The 14551-nt window shown below is 36.5% G+C and overlaps 1 protein-coding gene and 1 long non-coding RNA gene across 3 annotated transcripts; both read right to left on the bottom strand.

Annotated features, from left to right (window-relative positions):
- Positions 1 to 234: 234 nt before the first annotated feature.
- LOC132035557 (uncharacterized) lies at positions 235 to 13712 on the bottom strand. 2 transcript variants are annotated; one of them, XR_009409314.1, is made up of 3 exons: positions 13671 to 13712; positions 420 to 539; positions 235 to 341 (listed from the first exon to the last, which is right to left on the bottom strand). It is a non-coding gene; the product is annotated as an uncharacterized LOC132035557 (long non-coding RNA). The 2 variants fall into 2 exon arrangements; XR_009409313.1 differs by lacking the exons at positions 235 to 341; positions 420 to 539 and adding exons at positions 1540 to 1622; positions 6985 to 7045 and having other exon boundaries at positions 13671 to 13709.
- Positions 8502 to 9400, bottom strand: LOC132035556 (uncharacterized). The gene is made up of 2 exons (XM_059425857.1): positions 8745 to 9400; positions 8502 to 8672 (listed from the first exon to the last, which is right to left on the bottom strand). The coding sequence occupies exons 1-2, from the start codon at positions 9047 to 9049 to the stop codon at positions 8507 to 8509; spliced, it is 471 nt and encodes a 156-aa protein (XP_059281840.1). The 5' UTR covers positions 9050 to 9400; the 3' UTR covers positions 8502 to 8506.
- Positions 13713 to 14551: the final 839 nt, after the last annotated feature.

Below are 14551 nucleotides of genomic sequence, written 5' to 3' on the forward strand. Positions count from 1 at the left end.
GGGGAATATGAGAGGGCCCCGAATTGAGTAAGCTTTCTATTTGGGCCTGCATATGCAACATCCTTGCCTCCTTGGCCCTAAGTGTACTTGTTAGTTGAGTAACTACGCTTCCATTTCTTGGTACTCCTTGGGATCCACTACTCCGCCGGGAAGTAGCACCTACGCCTTGAAGGAACGACGAAAAATTGATGACGGGCTCGGATTAGGCATCCCGCCGTATCCCGTACATTGTCGGGGGGAGCTACCTTCTCCGTCCGCTCGAATCCAATTATCTCATTGGTCATCGACGTCCTGACTGGCTGATTGGCATAGTATTCCAACTTGTGTTGTTGAAACTCGATCTGAAATTGAAGGATACAATGTCAATAGGTAAATTTAGTTAAAACAAAAGTAGTTATTATTGTCAGTTAATGACTTACATAGGTTTGCTGAGCCCTTGGCTCAATCCATTGGTCCGTACCATCGGCGTTCTTCGCCTTTCTCGTGTGAGTAATCTTGAAGACTTCATATTGAGGTACTTCCTGACCCCTCTCGAGCGTCTACAAACCAATCAAGATTAACAACTAATTTCATATCCAAACGAGCCACAAGTAAAAATGAAATATGGGAGATATTACTATGTTAAGAAATCCAGCAACACAATCTTTTGACCAATTCCAAGCTGATGTGATATTTCCCTTATTTACTAACGGCTGGAGTGCACAACTTTACACGAAAAGCAAAATTAAATCATTTTGCAAATTACAAGGACAATTTTGAACCTTTTTCTTTTTCTAGTTCGTTCTCTGTTTGTTACTCCTATTACAATATTTCTAGTTACCATGAATTTGTGTATGAATTTCTAAGTCTCATTGATTTTCAAAGTAAATTTAGCAACTTCTAGTTCGTTTATGTAGTAGGCCGCTTGGTATATGTTTTGGCTGATCAAGATTTGCCAAGGCCATATTTTAGCAACAAATAGGATATCTTTTGGTTTGTTAATTGTTCTTTGATATTCTTTTCTTTATAAGTTTTTTAATGCCTAACTAAGAATATCTCTTTTTTAAATTGTAGGAATCAAGACCATGGGCAACTAGTTCAATTGGAAAGATAAAGAGCCTAATGTAAGTTCGGTTCATGTGATCTAGACACTTTTATGAAAAGTGATTGGTCTCGAAGCACAACTTGAAGATTGTTATACGAAAGAAAAGCAATTGGAGAAGAAGTTTAATGTCATGGTTCATGTGATCCGTACACTTCCATGAAAAGTAGTCGTTTTATGTTTTATTACACTCGCTTTGAACATCTTGTATTAAACACGTCTTGTATGCTTGTTAAGTGTAATGAAAAGTACTCAGAATTGCCTAAGACCATTTGTTTTTCTTCTTTTTCCCACCTTGAGCATTTAAACACTTCCAAAACGGAACTGACAAAACTTGATGCAGAAGTGAAAGGTGCAATGTTAGTGGTGAAATTTGATTCAAACAAAAGTAGTTATGTTGTTGTGGTTGATGACTTTGTAGCAGGTTTAAGAACTGCAAAACAATCTCAATGCTGTTAGTACCATCGGCATTCTTCGCCTTCCTCGTGTGAGTAATCTTGAAGACTTCATCTTGAGGTACTTCCTGACCCCTCTCGAGCGTCTACAAATAAATCAAGATTAACAACTAATTTCATATCCAAACGAGCCACAAGTAAAAATGAAATATGGGATGGTTCCAGAGTAAAGGGTTGTAGGCAGTGGCATTAGCATGGTACCAAAAAGATACATTCAACAACCAAAGAGAGAATTGACAACAAAATCATTAATTCAAATGATCAACTATTGGCCATTGATTTATCAAATTACACGGACACGAGCATGATCAAGTGGCGGGAGCTATTTCATTGGATGCAGACACTTGGTTTATTTCAAGTGGTTAATCATGGTGTCACTTTGGAATTGTTTGGAATCTCTTAAAGCTTTAGCCCATAATTTCTTTGCTCAACCTCCTATGAGAAAGGCTGTTATCTTACAGGAGTGAGTCCAAGTCCTTTTGTAAAGTATGGGACTAGCTAAGAGAATTTGTTTTTTTTTCCCCACATTCAGCATTTAAAGACTTCAAATCAGTAACAAACCAGCAAAGCAAAGGTCTATCCTTTTATAATTAAAGAAAGCTAGTGATTAGTATACAAATTAAAGCATGCCAACAAGTTTAGTGAAGTTAGTGAAGGAAGGAAAACCATGGAGAAAATGCAACTTTGTTTTTACTTAGCGAAGTTATTTTGGTTAAAAACCTTCAGTTCTTGTTGAGGAAAGCTCGAGAATCTCTGAGCCATTTTAAATTGTGGAATCAAGACCTTTGCCACTATTGTCTTTGCTCCCGCCTTCAACTTGAAAAAATCACCATCCTATGTACATATAAAAATAAAAAAATAACAGCAAACTTAGATGAAGAAAAACAACCAAAAAAAATTGTGTAAACCAACGAGTGGAAAAAATACTAAACTCTTTTAAATTGTAGGAATCAAGACCGGCAAAAAAGTTGGTCAACCATGTTAAAAAACAACATAAGCAATATACTAAAATTCAAACAAACAAACACTAGCTTTTAAAAAAAAAAAAAAAAAAAAAGACCAAACCATGAGAGTGTCTCCAAAAAATTGGTAAACCAATATCATGAAAAAATACAAGTGCCATTGATATCAACAACTCCAAACAATCTCGATTAATAAGTACTAAGACCCATAGAAACTTGAAAGGAGAAGAAAAAACGTTCTTGAGTTATAAAAAAAAAAAAAAGGCTAAAACTTGGGTTTATATGCCTAAGAGCATTTGTTTTTCTTCTTTTTGCCACCTTGAGCATTTAAAGACTCTTTTTGAATAAGTACTTTTTCTCTAAAACATTTGATTCAAAGCAAAGAACATATCTTATGCAAAATGTATAATATAAAATAAAAAGCTTCCAAATTGTATGATTGAAAAGACAAAATTTCTCTATTAAAATAATGAAAATTTTAAATGAAATGTTTAACCACTAAAAGATCTAATTTGTATGCAATACAGTGGACTACACAACCTATTAAACGTTGTAGAATTATACTAAAATTCTACAACCAGCCATGTTGAATGCAAACAGTGAAGCATCAGCGTCCAAAGTCGAAATTCCCATAAAGAAAGTAGTCTACGTGCATGGAGAACCCATAGTGCAATATACCATGGAGGAGATCAGGCACATGATAATCCAAGAGGATCTTGAGTTTGCCGTCATTGGAAAGTTTAGTTATGGTTGGCCCGACTTGAATTTTCTACGTAATGAAATTCCAACTCAATGTGAACTTAAAGGTAATGCTAAGATTGGATTTCTTTGTAATAGGTATGTGTTGATTAGATGCGGCCTCTTTTGATGATTATGTTAATCTTCTATCTAAACTTGCGTATTGGATAAAAGATAAGCAATGGCTTTATCCCATGAGAACTTTGAAATGGGACCCATGGTTTTCACCCGAGGAGGAAACAAGTATTGCAATTGCATGGATATCTTTCCCCACTTGTTGAAGAAACATCCAAACTTTTTGGGCCAATCTCAACTTTTTTGAATGGCTTTGGCTGTAGGAAGACCATTAACATTTGATTTGGCTACAAAGGGGATAAGGAGTTTACTGCTATCATCAGGCTGGAAATTAATTATATGCTAAGAAATTTAAATTGACTTTGCAAGAGGTTCTTGGTATTGAGGTTGAGACACGAGCTAGAGTTTTAGGCTGCTTTATGGTACTATGTAAAAACTAGGAAGCTACGGATATACGATGACACCTCCTCGTTTACTTGTGATGCTCCTCTAAAGAAAGGTTTTTGGAGAAGAAAAGCTGAAATTTACCTAGGTTTCCCAAAAGATTACTCAACATTTCGCGCCCTCAACCTATTCATTTGGAGCACGGTGAATTGCTATAGAAATATGTAGAACACTTGTTATGATGTCTTGGTTGATGTTCCCTTGACAAAATGGAAATGTACTCTTTCTTATCTAGTTTAGAGAAGAAGAAGAAATTGATGCATATGATGAAACTATTTCCAGACGTTATAAGAAAATCCATGAACATCAAAGAAGGCGAGCTTTCTTTGGCAATTGAGGATGTATTGAGGAACAACAAGCTACGAACAATGGTAGACAAGGGAAGAATGGCGAAGGCAATGGCTAAGTTGAGGGACATTTGGCTATTACAGATCCATCAATAAGAATTGCAGGTCAAGTGGTGCGCAAACACATAAACACACCAGCTGAATTAAAACAAGTTGATAGTAGCAGTGTCAAGAAGTGCACGACCAAGTAAATGCGAGGTTGAACAACGACAATCTTACAGCAACTACACAACAACAACAACAAGGTATGTTTGCAAAGCCTCAAAGTAATTTACAAGTAGCAATACCATTTAGTAAAGGTCCTAGGATTGACATGTTGAGGAAAGAACTGAGAATCTCTTTTTTAAATTGTAGGAATCAAGACCAGCAAAAAAGATGGTCAACCAGCAGAAAAAAAAGCACCAAACTGTTTTAACCAGCTAGCCAAAAAAAAAAAAAAAAGCAAACCAGCAGAGAAAACAGCCAAAAAAATTGGTAAACCAACAGGGAAAAAATAATAAACCAGCAGAAAAACAACACCAAACAAGCAGAAAACAATGCGCGGCGAAAAAACGAGAGAAGAAAAAAAAAAAAAAAAAAAAAAAACTGAAAAACAACAGCATTGCCTAAGAGCATTTGTTTTTCTTCTTTTTCCCACCTTGAGCATTTAAACACTTCAAATCAGTAACAAACCAGCAAAGCAACAGAACAACCAGCAAAAAAGCTGGTAAACCGACAGAAAAACAGCACTAAACTGTTTTTAACCAGCAACCAAAAAAAAAAAAAAATCAAAGCAGCAGAGAACTAACGTAACCAAAGCAATGGAAAGATAAAATTGAATAATAGACAACGAAAGCTAAATAGGCTTACATATGACTTCATCCTAACGTCCTCATGGCTGGTGGCCCCACTAGTGTGTCGAAATCCACCCTTATCGGAGGCCCTGGCCTTCTTCCCATTTTTGCTTTGCTTTAAAAACATCGGATCAGTTGCCCAGAAGTGCAGCAGTATCTTCCAGTTGTCATCACGGATCCGCTTGGGGTCACGGGGACTTTTGACGGGCTCTACGTAACGCATGCTTAAGTATATTCCCCGCCTTTTTCTCAAAATTTTGCGCTATTAGAGTCTCATGTTCCGGGTTCCAAAAACACTTTTTATGCAACGAAATTAAAATGTTTTCAGTAATATATATGGAACATTCCATAAACAATCAACATATAGTTATATTATTTTACTATAAATAATAAATACACGAATTCTACAAACATACGCAACGGATCCACGTCCACCTTGCCCCAAAACGAAATGGCGCCTACATAGAAGTGATTTGGTGTGAAACCTTTTTTTGTTGCTTTGCACGGATAGAAGCTGCATCAAAACCAAAGAATTTATTTAAATATTACCTTAGACGTTTCGAGAATAAAGTAAATAACTTAAGAAAATTCAATATACTTACCGTATCAGCGGCTTGATTATGAGACGACCATACCCATCAGCGTCTCAACATCTCGGTCGGGGAGGTTCTTGTCCGAATCGGAGCAACTTTCGTGAGGCTCGACGTCACGACATTTGGGTTATATGAGGTCGATGGCGTGACGTAGTCGGGCTAGGTGTAGCGTCGGTACCGCTCATATTCGCGCGGTTTGTGATACATGATAATAATACGGTAGGCCATGTGAGATAGTGCGAGGGTGTGCGGGGACCGAGATCGACTACGTGGGTTGTTTGGCCCAGAGGCCAAAAAAATGGGCGTCTTTGTCACATGACGGGTCGGCTGACTCCATGCCAACCCATTGAATTCCTCGTAATGTGGCAATGGAGGGCCACATGGTGAGATGTACGGGAGTGGAGATCGATCTCTGCCAGGAATCCTAAGGGTTCGGAGCCTTTAGGCCTACGGTGGTATAAACGGGCTTCTCTTTTTTGACTTTTTTGGGGCTTTAGCAATAGCCTTGCCCCTATTATCACCCGCCATCTACAAAATTAAAAAAATAAGGTTAGAAAAAATGGTGAACTAGACAGACATACTAGTACAAAAACGGTGTAATTTGGTATCGATTACAAAGAGCAAGTGCAAAACGGAACAATTTGTAATTTGTATACCAAGTGCAAGTTTGGTTTACAAATCGATCGGCTTGGAATGCAAGATGGTTTGAAAATATGGGCAAACAAGGGCGGGGGTAAAATTGGAAAATATGGGCACCAGGGGTAAAATTGGAAGAACTGGGCAAAGTTGGTGGAAATTTCTGGTGTTCAGGAGAGTAGGATGTTTCCCTGGGCAATCCATGGGCAGATACACAAAGAAAGGATTCATAGGACCAATCATCACAAGCTCAGAGGCTACATATGAGAAGTTCTTTTGAAGAACTGCAGTCCTGGTTTTCTTGATCTTGTTTTACGCAAGTTGCGGCCTAAAAAATGATGGTGCGGTGTAAAGCTGATCCTGACCTATTTGCTATTGATTCTAATTTCTTAGAAAATGATATGGGAAGTACAGGAACTCAAGAGAAGAAGGCAATATATGTTGCAGTGACACAGGAACTTTCATATGCAAATGTTTGCAGGATTGGATGCGGTTGTATGGATTATAATTTGAAAACAACAGGAATTGAGTGATGCATCAGCTGCTAATGATCAACACAAGATGCAGCAGAGAAATAAGTGCAGAAATCCAAGAGGTTTTCAGCTGTAGAGTGGCAACATCACAAGCTACGAAGCGTTTTTTTCTATGCGGGGAGGGACTAACAAGAACTCTATCAAATTTTGATAATGCTACTCTGTTGTAATTTGCAGGAACTGTTTATATTGCAATATCTATCATGGAAATTGCAGTATAAAAGCTGCACTCAAGATAAAAAATAAAAAATAAAAAAATAAGTCAAAACTCATATTTCCATTCTTACTTGTGAATGTGCTGATTCCAGATAGCTGAAGTTGCTTTCAGTGCAGAAGTTGCTTTCAAGCCTGAAAATGAAAAGTTGTTTATAAAGCTAATGCTGATGAAAAGATAACATAAGGTATGGTATATTAACATTGAGTGAAGAAATTGATATTGGCATTGAAGATTAATTTGACATTTGTTTCATAATTGCAGGTCCACCTATAATTAACATAACTATATTTGAGGAAATCCTTTCCCAACCTTGAACAATCATGACTCATAATTGCATAAAATTATCAAACAGTACACAACACGCATAACTCGTAATTGCATAAAATTATCAAACAGTACACAACAAGCATAACTTGTAATACAAATGGAAGCTTAAGTATTCGAATACTAATAAGTCTTACATTAATCAAATAAATAAAACGACACATATTTAATAGTTCTAAAATGAAAAACATGCTAATTTTCATCACTTTCTTCGTCGTCTGACCATTCTCCCTCGTCGGTTGTTTCACTTTCACCAATTTCAGCATTTTCTTCTAAAACTTCATTAACTTCTTCTATATCGATTTCTTGTAACATATGTTCTGCATGCTCCAGTTCAGTTTCTAACTCAGGGTCGACTATTTGGTTAATGTGTGTTGTGTCGTCATTTTGAAAGGCAACAGGCAGGTCATTCTCAACTTCCACATGACCAACAGGCTTGGTTTTAATAACCACCCACCAATCTGACTTATCTGGTCGCAATGGATAAGGTACATAGTACACACAGCTTAACGGTGTGTGCAATGATGAAAGGATCATAAGTGCATACCTCCGTGTGTGCTTTACTTCAATGATATTAGAATCTTGAAGTACCCTCGTACTCTCTTTTGGGGTTGGATCAAACCGATTGCACCGAAACAAAACAAATTTTTTTCTTGACGACGAATACTCTAATTCTAAAATCTCTTCGATTACACCAAAAAAATCAACACCATCAACACCTTTAACCCACACCTTGTTATTAGTTTTCATATGGTTAGCACATTCTTGGGTATTAAATTTGAAACCATTAACCACATATTTGTCCATACAATCGGTACCAATGGGTCCCAAGATAAGTCCTTCAAAAGTTGTTCATAAAAACCACAAGGTGTATTGTGAACCTATCAACGATTAAGAAATAGAAAGTTAGAAATAGTAGATTTCAAAACTTTAAATTCTGTAATTATGGTAGCTTTGTGTTAGAAAATTATAAAACTTACGTAATTGTTAAACCACGTTGCAAATTGGTCGTACACTTTTTCCTGGCCATGTATCTCCACAAAGAGACTGTGCAACAAAGTGGTATTTAGGTTAGTCGCTTTTACATTTTAAATGAATAGTTTACGCAATTTCTTTTCAACTTACTCATAATAAGGTTGAACTTACGGGCAATTTAACAAGATATGTGTGGATGCCGATTTATCCTCATTTGATTCAATGGTCTCACACGCCGTTTTGACCCATCACACGGTCGATTAAAGATCGATATCGGCTCGACAAAGAATTATTCACACCCCCGTCATAGTGTCGATTAGGCTGTTTCTCAAACATGCCACATCGTTCCCAAAGTAGTAAGAACAGAAATGAGATGTTTCCTTGGCAAGGTAAACTTCGCACATTGAGCCTTCCACTTTCGATTTCTGTTTGATAGCCCTTTTTAACTTACCAATACACCTGCATTTCTATTGTGTTATGTATGAATTTAAAAAAAAATTGAATAGATAGGAATAAAAAGTTAGTCAATACCTCTCGAAAGGATACATCCACCTATATTGTACTGGGCCTCTGAGTCGGGCTTCGTATACAAGGTGAACGACAACATGTTCCATCACATCAAAGAACCCCGAAGGAAGAATCTTCTCCAACTTGTTTGTGATAACAACAATATTATAATCCATCCGAGAAAGGTTATCTTCCCTCAACGTACTGGAACACAAGTCTTTGAAGAACAAACTAATTTCTGTCATAGGTTTCCAGATTCGTTCAGGCAAGCCACTAAATGCAATTGGGAGTAAGGTTTCCATGAAAACATGACGATCATGACTTTTCATCCCTGTATCCTCCCTTGGTCTAGATCAACACGTGTTCTAAAATTTGATGCATGCCCATCTGGCATCTTCAAGTCCCGGACCCACTCACAAATCTTATGCTTCTGCTCGGTTGTGAAAGAATAGCTAGCCTTAGTCTTGAAGAACCTGTTTTGTTTCGGCTGCAACTCTAACTCTTTTCGTCGACAATACTCAGGCAAGTCCATTCTAGCCTTAACATTATCTTTGGTCTTGTCCTTCACATCCATCACTGTGTTAAACAAATTATCAAAGTAATTTTTTTCAATGTGCATGACATCAAGATTATGTCGAAGAAGATTATCCTTCCAATATGGCAACTCCCAAAATATGCTCTTTTTTCCGGTTATGGTAAACCCATACCCTTCAAACTCGTAAGGTTCTTCTTGATAACCTTTGGGAGGTTCTGAACTCTCTCCCAGATATCCTCACCAGACAGTATTGGAGGTGGAAAGTCTTGTTCAATTGTATTCTTCTTGAATGCATTTTTCATTCTCCTAAAGGGATGATCCATCGGCAAGAACCGACGGTGACAATCAAACCATGAATTTTTTTTTGCCGTATTTTAAAGTGAAGGACTTAGTATTCTCCATGCGGTGAGGACATGCTAACTTTGGCCGTCATCCACCGGACAACATCCCGTATAAATAAAAATCATTAATAGTCCACATTAAAGCGGCCCTCAAATTAAAATTATGCTTGCGCGAAATGTCATATGTCTCTCTCCTTCTGAATTGTGGGATTCGTTTCGGTTCATCAACCGGTGGTTGTAAGTACACATCAATCAAAACTTTTGGATTACAAGGGCCGGAATAATACCGGTTAAGGAATATATATGGACTAGTCATACACATCTCAGGGGGAAGATTATATGGGGTTATGAATACGGGCCAGCAAGAATACAGAGTAGCAGAAATAGAATACGGAGTGAATCCATCGAACATAAACCCCTTTGACGTTACGTGGTTCAGCGCAAAAGTACGGAAAGGTTCTATCAAAATGTTGCCAAGCCTCGCATCGGATGGATGACACATAACACCGGTGGCCTTATATTTTTCTTGTGCCATCTTATATGGGCGGAACTATTAGATGCATACAACCTCTTTATTGGTATAAGTGGTAAATGATGCATCGCCTTAACAACAACTGCCTTCTCACAGCGATTTTGCTTAAACCGATCACTACCACAAAACTTACAAGATTCTAGACCGACGTCGTCCTTATAATATAACATGCGACCATTTTCACAACAATCGTTCGACCGACGAGAGACCCAACTTGGACACCAATGTCTTTGCCTTATAGTAATTATCGGGTATCTCTAGAGTGGGGTCAACTAATTCATGCATGAGGTCAATGAAAGAATCCATTGCCCCTTCGAAAATATTGTTATCTGCTTTGATACTCAACAATCTAACGGCGACAGACAATTGAGAGTGCGGACTCCCATCATTTAAGGGCCGACCAGCTTGATTTAACTTTGTATAAAAACGTTTGGCCTCTTCATTGGGAGGTTCTTCAACATGGCCCAGATTAATCCGAATGCATGCCATATGCATCCGAACCATGTCGTGCATTGTAGAATTTTGGACATTACGTTCTACCCCCCTACTACTTTCACCGACTTCAAAGTTCAGAGATCTACCAAAATTGTTGTGTGTTTCCCCGACTAGTCACACCTTTGTATAATTACTTTTAAAGCCTTTTCTTGGATGAAGCGTAACAATCTGCGGGTCTCGTAATTCATACATTCACATTTAACACAAGGACACCTAACCACACCATGAAGCTGTAAAATCCTCAAGTGACTTTGCGTATTCAACAAAAGCATAGACACCTATAAATTCATCCTCATCCCTAATGGATCATCATAAGATCTATTGTACATCCAACTACGAGAATCCATCTACACAAATAGCACAAAGTTTGAATTTGTTAAACCAATACTTAATTTATATGTTATTAGTAAAAGACTCACCAACCATAATTACCTATTACCATAATTCTCAAAAAGGACATCATAACTACCAAAAAAAAGATCAGAGAACAATGAAGAATTCACATTCCGCTTATCAGCACCATTTAACTAATTGCTTAAACAAACAAATCACATAATGCCTAATTAGGCCAATAGAGGACTAAAATATAAACTAAACAGATCCTTGACTCTAACAATTAAACTACTCAAGCCACATGATTAGGAATCAAGCCTAGTCAAACACATAACTAAGAGGTAACACACACAATAGTGCGAGAAATTAAAAAGAGGATAAGAAGATTAGCTATTACAAAAAACGGCTACAAACGGCTTGTTTTACTTGTCAAGAAATGATGTCTTGTCTTTTGCCCATATCTTTTTCTCATCGTTGACAATTAAGACAATGATTCTAAAACTATGGAAGAAAAACAAAACATTAAAATAGACCAAACTCTTATTAAGACAAACTATAGTATGAAGTTGGCAAAATCTAGCATGGCGTTTGTTCGAAGTATTCAAGAAATGCTCAAGAAAAAAATTGTGTGTTAGTATTTTCAAGAAAAATGTGAATTTTTTTAAGTATTCAAAAAAAAAAAAAAAAAGGTTACTACTTATACTAGTATTATTTTTTCTTAAAGCTTTCAAGTCTTTCAAAAGCTAGTGTTAGAGATATTGAGTTTTGATTAAAAGGAAGTTAACCTTTTTCGTGAAACAGATCACTAAAAGTTTGCATACTTAATTTTTGAAAAACATTCAGCCAAATATTCAACATGACTAAGGAAAGAAACACAAGGAACCCCTACTTCTAAGGAATAAATGGTGTTTAGTTTGTAGGACTATAAAAATGGTGTTTAATTTGTAGTATTGTCAAATAAAATGATATTGTAGTTTGTTACTTTAGAGCAAGCTCAATATTACGGATCAATCTAACTGAATCCGTGAAGAATAGGTTAACAACTTCCTCAACGAAGTGGGGTTAGCATCATCTTGCAGTTCTTCAAGCTCATTAAATTGCTCATCTAGGTATTCCTGCACACATACATCATATAGCTTAGAGTTTCAATTTACGAAATATGTATAAAAGCAACTCTAAATATATGTTACATAAGAAGAAAATAAACAACAATAAGACCTGATTGAAGAGGCTTCTCTTCATGTAGGCAGCTTGGCGTTGCATATTTCGATATAAAAATTTTAAAAAAATCCTCTTTGAAAGGTGCTATGTATATACCATGCTCATGCAAAAGGTTTTTCGTGGTATATATACATACAGGAAGGCAGTGAAAAAAGTCAAGATTCAAAGGTGGTCCATTTTTGCAATAATATGATAGTACTGCCACAACTAATTTGCATATATCTTGTTCATCCTAAATGGACAGTGATCAAGAGAATTATAGTGTTACAATATAATTTTTGAAATACAATGGCCTCATCACTACCGATAACTAATGTGTCATACCCGTGCGTATCCGTAGTTGTTTTTAACACACACAATGCAATTTTTTAAAATATTATGAATGGTTTTCTATGTTGACTTACAAATTTTTCATGCAGTTTTCAAATATGTAAATTCCAAACAGTCGACCAAAATTTTCAAACTATGCACCATTATTCATGTCCTTTTAGTTTAGCACTTGTTATAAATGAACTTTCAGTAGATTAAAAGAAATAATAGATCTTTCAGAACACCTATGGAATCCGGATGCGGTCGCTAACAGGTATGTGAAATTTTTTTCGACCTCACGCGGTCGAAAATTATTTTCTACCTAAATTATGAAAATAAAGTTTTCGACCACAATGTCCTGAAAAAGTTGAAAGGCATGTGAAATCATCAATTACCCTTATATAAACTAACTGGAATAGTACTTGTTAGAACAACCCCTATGATTTATTGGAAGCTCACTATCATGAGAAGCCTAAATTATGGACAAACAATTAAGCGGAGGTGAACAAGACAGAAAGGACCCTTTTTCCTTTGCCATCTAAATCGTCCAGTCTGTGTGATATTTTATAAATGTGACATTCTTCGATTTGAGGACTAAATGTTTATAAAAGTTTCTTGCAAATGTTCATCTCAATCTATTTAAGATTCATTTCCCCCTCGTGATTTAGACACAAGTGAGGACAAAAAAGGAAGCATAATTTCCATAAGACTATATACCTAAAACCAAGATTTTTATTCTTGATGAAGCTTGAAACTTTCTTGAAGTACCCTCCTTTGTTAATTTGAAATATTTGGTACATTTTTAGTACCAACAAATTGGTTTTTGCTTTATGTAATGTGTACGAAAATTTCCACAAAAGCAAAGTAAATAAGTAAATAAACACGGAGAGAGTAATTATATCAACAACAGCTCTAAATGAGTAAGAAAAAAAGATTTTCATCGTACCAAACACACCCCCAACGTTTGGCCAATTTTTGTGCACTATCTATATTCCAACTTTATTTTTAAACTTAAACCTCACTAAAAATGTAGTTATGGGTGGGATTGTGAGCAAGGTGGAAAGTGAACTACTCTGCAGGGCATATATTTCATGTATTTAGGTGAAGATCCCTTTGACAAGGAAGCCAAGGAGAAGTTTGGTGCATCCATTTGGAAAAAAAAAAATGCCACAAAAATTACTTACCTTTAGTGGCGGCGGACAGCAAGAGCGGCGATGGAGGACGGATGACAAAGGTGGTGGGGATGGGGGCGTCGCCGGCGAGGGATGGGCGTCGGCGGCGGGGTAGGGGTGGGAGTGATGGGAATTTAGGTTTTGGTATAAAATATTTGGGAGGGGGAATGAAGGACGATTGAAGGTTGGGGGAGTATAATTAAATTTTCAGATTCATTATTTTGACCGTGTGCGGTCGAAATATGTTTTTTTTTTTTATTTAATTAATTGTTTTATTTATATAATTTAATTTTTAGAAAATGTTTTTTTTCATTTGTTATTTGTACCAAAAAAAGTTTCGACCTCACGTGGTCGAAATTTTATTTCATGTTTAAATAACGACCACGTGTGGTCGAAATCCAAAAAAAAAAAAAAAAAAAAAAAAATTTGGAAATTTCGACCTCGTGTCGATTTTATTTCGACCAAAAAGTGTGGTCGAAAATTTTTGGTCGATTTTCCCTGTTTTTTTAGTAGTGTCATGAGTCACAAATTTGTAGTGTCACAATGAAGCTAGGTGGGTTAATGCTTTGTGATCAGACACCTCTTATAGTTTCCATGTTTAACTATTTTTGGTTGGAGGGTGATGTAATTCCCTGAGCAAAATGAGGTTATACGTTGTGATTACCAAGGACCCTTTGTATAACAAGCACACAATTAATGTCAAGTATAGTCAGAATCAGTGAAAATGCAACATGAATATACTACTTCAAGCATGGAAGTTCAAATACTATTTTAAAAAAAATAGAAATTAGTAACGGGTTATCAAAAAATTATGTTGGCTACATGCAATTTAGCGACGGTTAGCAAGGAGGACTCAGGATTTTCACTAAGCGGGTTCAATATATGAAAAAAAT

The sequence above is a fragment of the Lycium ferocissimum genome, chromosome 10, assembly GCF_029784015.1.
Source record: "Lycium ferocissimum isolate CSIRO_LF1 chromosome 10, AGI_CSIRO_Lferr_CH_V1, whole genome shotgun sequence".
NCBI lineage: Eukaryota > Viridiplantae > Streptophyta > Magnoliopsida > Solanales > Solanaceae > Lycium > Lycium ferocissimum.